The 9,516-nt window shown below is 38.6% G+C and overlaps 1 protein-coding gene across 1 annotated transcript; it reads left to right on the top strand.

Annotated features, from left to right (window-relative positions):
- Window positions 1-1,011: 1,011 nt before the first annotated feature.
- LOC144971010 (uncharacterized) lies at window positions 1,012-7,739 on the top strand. The gene is made up of 2 exons (XM_078911296.1): window positions 1,012-1,304; window positions 4,889-7,739. The coding sequence occupies exons 1-2, from the start codon at window positions 1,098-1,100 to the stop codon at window positions 7,331-7,333; spliced, it is 2,652 nt and encodes an 883-aa protein (XP_078767422.1). The 5' UTR covers window positions 1,012-1,097; the 3' UTR covers window positions 7,334-7,739.
- The last annotated feature ends 1,777 nt before the right edge of the window (window positions 7,740-9,516 follow it).

The raw sequence follows: 9,516 nt of genomic DNA, 5'->3' as shown, positions 1-9,516 counted from the left end.
AGGTCACTTCAAGGCTCAAAGCAGGTATTAGTATTAGCGTTTACGCCAAAGAGCCTTAGAAGGTAAGGGTCATAGAGAACGTTGCAGACTGCAACGGGGTAAATAGAATTACCGTGAAGGTGGGTGGGCTGTATTTGCGCAACATTTACAAACCACCTAGAGAGACTTGGGACAACAGCACCGGTCCCGATGGTTAGCCATCGTTCCATCTGTCTGGGAGACTTTAAAAGCCACCACCATGAGTAGGGCTACTGAGACTGCAACGAGGCAGGTAGACAACTTCACTCATGGAAGGACTGTAACGATCTACACCTAGTGTATGATCCTACGGCCAAGAGTACCTTCAGGAACACCCGCCATAAGGAGTGTACTCCTGATCTCACCTTCGTGACGCGAACGGGAAATCATTGGCGGTTTGTCGTATAGCCAGAACCGGCCGGTAATTGTCACAGCTAGGGTGACAATCCCGAGGGTGCAGATGAAACTTCAGGAAGGCTAACTGGGAGGACTTTAGTTCCTATATCGAGCAGGTCTGCCCTGGTTTCCCTCCCAAGACCTAGATAACCAGATTTAACAGGCTGCTGGTTAAAAGCGCTCACCGCTCCATTCCACGGGGCAAACGGAAATTCTACACCCCCTGCTGGACGGAGGAGTCGGAAAAGCTGAACAAGGAGTACCAGCAGACCCAGTCCCAGGACTTAGCCGATACACGAGAAATGTAACATTTTTGCGTGCACTCAGATGGCTGTCACTTGCATGGAAACCGCTGTATTATTTTTTAAATATTTTATTTTAAAGACCAACAAAAAAAACCCCAACGAAACCCAGCCTTCTGTCACTTTTCTACTCACTTCATCTCTTGTTGATTGAAAATAAGAATTGAATTAAATGTTTAAAAATTACGACAGCAAAACAAAAACACAAGAAAACGATATAAGAACAGTACGTCAGAACTCTTCAATGTAAGAATATTATTTCTCGTGGAGTATCAATCCCCTACCTACCTCAACAACAACTTTCTCTGGCAGTTGATGGGCTAAGAATCATGACTTTTGAAACATATCAACTATAATGTTATTTATGTAATTCACATTAAAATGACTGTCATATTTTCCAAGGTCGAAGCAGAGATTACAGAAGATCTCATCAACAAATTCTCCAATGAATTTGACTTTGATGCAATGTTGAGAAAAGTTTGCGAAGATGCAGGAGTCTTCATTGAGATCGAAACGTTCATTGAAGAAATAGAAGAGAATGCAAACCCAGATCAAATAGAACAAAAGAAGTATAAATACAAACTCAAGGTATATGTCGTGTATTGATTGTGCATTTGTATAAGGTGGACAGTAGCAATGTTAATCCACTTTCGCTCTCTCTCTCTCTCTCTCTCTCTCTCTCTCTCTCTCTCTCTCTCTGTCCCCTCTCTCTCTTTCTCTCTTTCTCTCTCTGTCTCTCCCCCCTCTCTCTCTCTTTCTCTCACTCAAACTCAAACCCTCCATTCATTGCCAATTTATTATTGCAGATCCAGCTCTAGACTCAGACTCACATTCCCCGAGATTATATGCAGCCCAAACACAATTAAACTACTGGCTGCTTTTCCTCAAGTTCATGACACCGGATTAGCTTTGTCATTTATTTCTATCTATTATTAGTTTATCAAGTATTTATTTAATTTGTCAATTTATTCTAAATTAACATTTCCAACCAGGCTGCGGCTATTTGGATTCGATTCTGACTAGTCTCCCATGGCAATGTGCATGTTCAATCAACAGATTATTCGGACTCAGTCTGAATAGTCCCCCGTTGCAGTGTAGTTTTTTTGTTTGTTTTTTAAAAAATATTTTAATTATTGATAAATTAATGCAAATAAAAATTACGATTTTAGTAACTGTCAACAGGTAGTGTAAACAAATACCTGGATACCTGGATACCTCTGTATAGAGCTTTTAGACTTGGTGTAGTCTCCTTCGCTCCTCCTCATCTATTAATGATTGGACCAATTTTTATAATTGAACTTGTTTCCTAGGGCGTTGCTTATCTCCAACTCTGCTTTGAATTTATTCAAATTTTGTGCTGATACTGTGGTTTCTTGCAGTTTATTCCAGTTATTTACAATTCTAGATGAAAAGAAGTTCCTTCTTTCATTTGTTTTAAAACGTTCTTTTTTCAGTTTCTTGCTGTTTCCTCGTGTCTGAATGTTCTTGTTTGGTTTAAGGAATCCTGCCTCTACCCTATCTATTCCCTTTACTATTTTATATGTTTGGATCATATCTCCCCTTCTCCTGTAATCTTAGGTCGGGAGATTTAATTCTTTCAATCTCTCACAGTAGGTTTTGTCTTTCAGGTGTGTGATAAGTTTTGTTGTTCTCCTTTGCTCTCTTTCCAAACAGTCTTTGTCTCCCTCAAACTTCGGATACCATATGCAGTTAGCATATTCCAGCTTTGATCTAACCATAGTCTTGTAGATGGTGGTCATGTGTTTTGTTTTCAGATTCTTGAAATTTCTTTTCACTATTCCGAGTGTTTTACTAGCCTTAGATTGAACATCTTGAATTTGCTTCTTGAAGTTTAGCTTCCTATCAATAAATACTCCTAGGTCTTTTTCCCCATTGGATTTCTGAAGGGGTTTTTCTTTCATTATATAGTTTGCTTCTCTGTTGTTTTTTCCTAGGTGAAGAACTGCACATTTATCTACATTGAACTCCATCTGCCATATTTCGGACCATTCTTCAAGCTTTTTCAAATCTTGTTGTAAGGTGTTTCTTTCTTCTTCTGTATTAGCTACTCCATAGAGCTTAGTATCATCGGCAAAGATTTTACATTTAGATGATAGATTGTCTGGCAAGTCATTGATATAAATCAGGAAGAGAACTGGTCCAGTACACTTCCTTGTGGAACTCCACTTGTTACCAGTCTCTCCGTTGATGCTGTTCCATTCACTATCACTTTTTGTCTTCTATCTTTGAGGAAATCTCGGACCCATTTGACTGTCTGATCATTAATTTGATACTGTTCCAGTTTCCTGATTAGGCGCCAGTGTGGAACTTTGTCAAATGCCTTTCTGAAGTCGAGGTATATGACATCTAAATTGTTGCCTAATTCCAGGTCTCTCGTCCAGTCATCCATTGTTTCAAGTAGGTTTGTTACTGTAGACCTTCCCGCCATGAAACCATGTTGATCTTTGCTGAATAGTTTGTTCTTGGTCATATGATCAACCATTTCTTCTCTAATCAGCTGTTCCATGAGCTTGCAGACGACAGATGTCAGGCTCACTGGTCTGGAGTTTTTATGTCGTTATCTGGAGGTGTCGTTATTTAGAGGTTTTCAAGATGGCGGACAAAGTGGGCGTGGTGAGGCCCGCGGGACCAGTTTTTATTAACATTGACAAAACAAACAAAACATTGTATTGTATTCCTCTTAGAGGGTTCTTGTGCGTGTGTCTGGATGAGACTTTTAGGTGATCTGAACTGAGTACACTGATAGTGTGCTCCTGGAATCTACTTCTGTTCCCTATTTAAACCATTCCCCTTTGTCTTACTTTTTCTTATGTGATTTCAATTGTAAATCTAGAATGTTTTTTACTATCAAATTTTCTTCCTTTTTACTGGCGCTGATATGACATAGATGTGTCACAAGCGCTGTAAAACCCTTTAAAACAAACAAAAACAGGTAATTCCTCCTCCTCCCACAAAAACACTACTACTACTACTACTACTACTACTACTACTACTACTACTACTACTATTAATATTATTATTATTACTACTAATACTTCTACTACTTCTACTTCTACTACTACTACTACTACTACTACTACTACTACTACTACTACTACTACTACTACTATTTCTATCGCCACATAATATCACATTTTCCAAGATTTTGTGTTTACTTGCTTACACTTACATTTATACCTTGGTTTTTATTAATGCATATCAGCCAAAATTCGTCAAAAAAAGCTACGTTCTCATTGGTTTCAAAAGCTGCAATCTCATTGGTTCAAGCAGGAATCGTTTTTATAAACTTTGAGTACTCATACTTTGTATTTTTAGTATCAGATATCTACGAAAACTGCCGAAAATCGCCAAAATGATGTCGTTATTCGGAGGTTTTATCAAAAAGTGCATCGTAATTTGGAAGTTTTCTTTACTGATCTCAAATAGAAAAAAAAAATCGGGACCACAGGTCAATGTCATTATCAGGCGGTTGTCACTATTCGGAGGTGTTGTAATCGGGAGGTTCCACTGTATTTATTATAATGTTTGGTCTAAACCCGCTTTATTTGATGAGAAAGACAAAATCATAGATCAATTGGAAGTTTTGATAGAAATAAAAATATAAGAATTAACACTCTTCGAAAGTAACAAAAGTCAGTCAAAGTAACTGTGATATCAATGAAAAGCTTTTATTACAACATAACATGATGTCCAAATAAAATCAGGACAAAAATAAATAATTTAAAAATTACATGTTCTGATAGTGTGAGACGGGCAGCAATCCTACGCTCCAAATAGGGGTATGAGCTGAGTCAGTGTGATATGGGCAAAACAGAATTTCTTCTGAACTCTTTTTCTATTTCTTTATCACTTCCACCCTCTGCCTACTGCCCACATCGTGTTGACTTCGCCTCTATATTCACACGCACATTGGAGTTTGAGTCCGAATAGTCACGGGAGACTATTCAGACTCCAGTCCGAATTGCAACTTCACTCCAACTAACCTAGTAGATTCCTTGTCCTTTGTAAAACTTTTAAATTTCCAAGTATGATTTTTTTCTCTATGGGACTTTCACTAAGATTACTTTTTTTTCCTTTGACTATTTCTTTGTAAGTTATGCATATCACAAGTAGACTAAATTAATTAATTGATATTCTTTCGATTTCAACAGGGACTATGGGTATCAATGGAGAAAGCCTACAGGAATTTAGTGACAACTGTTGCTCTTTATGGATCACGAATTGTTGACGAAGTAGCCGGCAACCAAGACATAGCTGATATCTTGGAAAAACCCATTTCTGATGATGGGATCAGTGATGAAGATGGAAATGGTGTATCAAAGAGTATACTTGAAGATTATGAAAATAAAACAAAACGTCGTCCTCGCAAATCTGCAGTGCAGAGTCGGAAATTGATAAGCACTATGACAAAAGAAGAAGATGACGATGATTTATTTGAAGGATGTAAAATTTCTTTCATGAAAGCTGAGGAAAGGGAAGGAATAAAGAAAGAACTGGGCACATGTGTAGATTTTGTTGAGTTAAAAGGAAAGGAAAATGACAGTAAAGGTTCTGAGAAGAAGAAACTGCTGGGGGGCAAAAATGGAAGAGGGAAGCCGAAAAAAGGATCCTCTGCTAGTAAATCTTTGGCTTCCAGGAAACGTGGAAGACCCAAAAAGTATGTTGATGGTGTTAACCCCCCTGAATTTCCATGTCCTGAGTGTTCATATGTAGCTAAAAGGAGATATAAGTTGAAAAGTCATATCAGTGAAGTACATCAAACCAACCCAACCAACTGTCCCATTTGTAATAAAGTATTTCCCAACAGAAGGTATATGATAAGGCATAAAGAGTCCCATGGTGGGCCTCAGCACTGTTGTGATATTTGTGGCAAAATGTACAAGATAAAGAAAGCCATGCAAAACCACAGAAAGACCCATGAGGCAACGTACAAGAAACCATCGTTTCAGTGTGATGAGTGCCCAAAATCATTTTGTAATCAGTATGTATTAGATGTGCACATACGTGATATCCATCGGGGTTTGAAAAAGTCGTATCTTTGCTCAGTGTGCGGTAAAAGCTTCACAACCAAACACTCTCTTTCAGAACATTCCAATGCGCACAATGGATTAAAACCATATGAATGTGAGACCTGTGGAAAAACATTTTCTTATGAATCAGCCCTAAGAGATCACAAATTTTCTCATTCTGAGAAATCATTTTGGTGCAGACATTGTCAGAAAAGTTTTAGCCAGAGATCAGGTTTAAAAATGCATATGAGAACTCATAGGCTAAACAAGATGTTTGTATGCAGTGAGTGCGGTAGAGGGTTTACCCAAAAGCAGGCACTGCAGCGTCATGAAAGGGTTCACAAGGGTGAGAAGCCATACATTTGTAAACATTGTGGAAAATATTTCACAGATGCTTCAATTATTAGAAGACACTTAATTTTAGTTCATAAAATTGAAAAATCAGCTAAAGTTTGGAGGGAGGACATCATTTGTACCATAGTAGCTGATAAGGAACATCATGTGCAAAGGATTTCAGAAGAGGATAAGCAATTGTCTATAGAGAAACAAAAGGAAGAGGTAATGCGTAATGTTGGTTTGCAAGTCAAAGCAACTGCTAAAAAAGGACCAAGTCGCGCTTTTCAGAGAGTTTATCCCCGAAAGGTGGTGGTACTTGATGATGACGATAATATCATTGCACCTCCTGAAGTGTCTCTCGTAACTCCTGCTCCAAGTATTTCATCTAGAAAGAATTACATTTCAGTTGCTCAATCTAATGAACCAGAAATGCAGCTCAGTGCACCTGTAATCACTGCTTCTGACGGAAATGAAATGGATCCACAAATAGTAAATCAAAGATATATAGAGCAAAACCAGTGGGACACACTCACAGGCCAGCTTACCAAAGGAGCAGCACAGCTTGAACCAATTATCCTTGAAGACACTAGTCAGTCAGAGCCGCACAGAAATCAAGAGCAAGTTCTTAATCTTCAAAAGATAATCAAATGTGAAACTGTTCAAGGTGTACTTACAGCAGAAACGAACACACAACAAGGGGAGCACCAGACTCTTCATAGTCCACAATACAGCCCTGTGTCATTTACTCCATTAAACCATTCCACTACTTCTAAACCTCATGATAACCAGTTTGATACATTATCAGCTCAGCTGACCAACACATCTGGTCAGTATTATGACATTAGAGGCAGCAGCCATTCAACTGTGCCCTGGTCTTCCATGTATTACTACTCCCATCTGGCTAATCAACTAGGAATAAATATCGGTTCAGACATATCGTACATGAATACTGCTGGCGCTGTCTCCAGCACTCACATGGGATCCTGTGTCATGCAAACCTCTATAGAAACAGCAACCTCTGTCATCATCCACAAACCACCCCATGAAATAGACTGTGATTCCTCCCATTCTCAACCATTACCTCATCTTGCTAATGCTATTTCTTCCGTTGCTAACCTTGATCCCAACACACATATGCCTTGTGTTCCAAACATTCCCGCTTTGATGGAATCGAATCCTTTGAATGGGCAAAAATTAAATGTAGAAGACTCGTCGACTGCTCAGTCCAATAACACCACAACAATCCTTTGAAACTCATGATGATGTGTAGTGTGTGTCTATATGTTTTTAATTCAGAAAAGTGAGTGGAGCAGGCACTTATGCTGATAACAACAAGAAATGAAGTAAGTCGGAAAGTGCCAGAAGACAATAGAGAATAAAACATTTAATGGGGTTCACCCCCATTGCCGCTGCGAACATTTTTTTATTTTCTATTGTCTTCTGGCACTTTCCTACTCAGTTCATTTCCTGGTGTATATGTTTTGTAAGTCGGTGCTGATGGTTTTTCCTCAGATCCGCAGATGTCAGCGATTTTGGAGTCCGAGGAGGAATTTCCTTCTCTTAAAAAAATTATATTTGCCCTAATCAATGTACTGGCAGTGAAAGACGTGGGGGGAACACACAGGTTCAGCTTAGTTCAGTTTCCCACTCTTCAGAAGTTATCTAGAGTATTCATGATAGTTTATGATCTTAAATTGTTTTGGGGGGGGGGGGGGGGGGGGGGGGGGGGGGGTGTTAATGCAATTGGGCTGAAACGCAATCTGTCAAAATTTTCCTCCATTTTTACTTTTTTTCTGTCTCCATCAGCAATGGTAAATGTTATCTTATGAACTGTTTTAATATAAACTGGGGGTCCCGATAGCTCACTTTGTAAAGCACTCGCTTCACACACAAAGGGACCAAGATCGATCCCAGGTACAGTCGAAATTTTTTTCTGACCCACCTGTCCACCCATCAGTGATTGGGTAGCTGGGCCTGTTAGATCTGGTGGAAAGTACTTTGCGACATATCCAAAGAATAGCAAGCACTTGATATTGTCCATTTCACACTATAGAAACCAGGATAAACTCCAGCTCCATGGGCCTCATTTCTCTGAACTATTTTTTAAAGTAATTTATAAACCAAGAAACCTGCATCCTAATACTGTCATTATTGATAAGTGTTATACTGCTACATTTTGGATCATGGCAAAACTGGCATTATAATGAGTTATTGTGAATTTAATATGGTTTGTGCTCAATTTTAATTTGTAATAAGTAAGGTTGGCTGTATAAAGTAATTTATAATTGGGGGCAATAAGTAGTGAGGTTTTACTGGTTAGGTTTTTGTACTAATGTCGGCAGAGCTACATTTTATCATTGAATTTAACATTTTATTTGCTAATAGAAGCCTGCCTCATTATGAATAAATGCTTTCACACTTCTGGTCGTGTCTGGAGTGTGTGAGTGTAAGACAGAGATGATATTCTTTCGCTTGTTATTCATCTCACCATTACAATTTTGTCATGGTTAGATTCTTTGATAAATTATTAATGTAACAATTTGAGTGTATCCCTTTGGATAAGATCTCGTGGCTCGATGAACTTTTGAAGTTTTTATTTTTCTCTCATTAGGCTGGCCTAAATATGTTGATAATTCTTCTTTCTACTAGCTTTGAATGGATCAAGAGCTGTGTAAATCCTATAAAAATAAACAAACAAAGAATGTGTCTGTGTGTCAAGTCGTTGTTTGCTGATATACACGGACATATTAAAACTTTCCTTTTTCATTCACTCTTCATTAGTTACAGTGGAATCCTGGTAAAGCCAACACCTTAGGACCAGAAACATTGATTGACTTACTTTAAGCAAGATTGACTTTATCCATTATCAATGGAACAAACTCAGATAAAGAACATTTGTGCGGCTATGTGGTCTAGTGATATGACACTTGCTTTTGGATAGGAAGGTCCTTGGTTCGAGCCTCGCTCGGTGCATAGTTGAGTCCTTGGAAAAGGCTGTTAAAAAAATTGTGATATCACCTAACAGGCATCATGTCACGTCTTACATGTTGTGCTGCTGACTGTTACTGTTACAGGGACTCCTCGTTGAGCATACTTATATATGGTGTTGACTATAAAGCAGATGGTGACTTTATAAGAGTATTGACTTTATGCAGATTCCATTGTATTTTAAATGCAACTTTTGCGCCTGGGTAGAGAGCTACATAGCTTCAATTTTTCTCATGTCCATAAGACAATACTACATGAAAAGCCCTTACTCACTCACCACCCCACTCGTCTTCCTTACTTTTCCCCCTTTAACAGATTATTATTTCTTTGTCCTGGAATCGGGCTCTGACTGGGTTTATTATGCTCGTGTGTTTGGTTTCTTTGGGGGTCAGAATGGAAACAGATGTTATATCTATGTCTCTCTGTGATGATATGTTGGCTTTGTT

Source organism: Berghia stephanieae, chromosome 4 (assembly GCF_034508935.2).
Source record: "Berghia stephanieae isolate SIO BIC M18660-M18661 chromosome 4, UCSD_Bste_1.3, whole genome shotgun sequence".
Classification (NCBI taxonomy): domain Eukaryota; kingdom Metazoa; phylum Mollusca; class Gastropoda; order Nudibranchia; family Aeolidiidae; genus Berghia; species Berghia stephanieae.
This window is presented reverse-complemented; position numbering and strand designations above follow the sequence as displayed.

Coding starts and splice junctions, on each gene's coding strand:
- LOC144971010 (XM_078911296.1), top strand. CDS start 1,098: ATGACTGTCATATTTTCCAAGGTCGAAGCAGAGATTACAGAAGATCTC. Junction 1,305..4,888: donor AGTATAAATACAAACTCAAG/GTATATGTCGTG, acceptor CGATTTCAACAG/GGACTATGGGTATCAATGGA.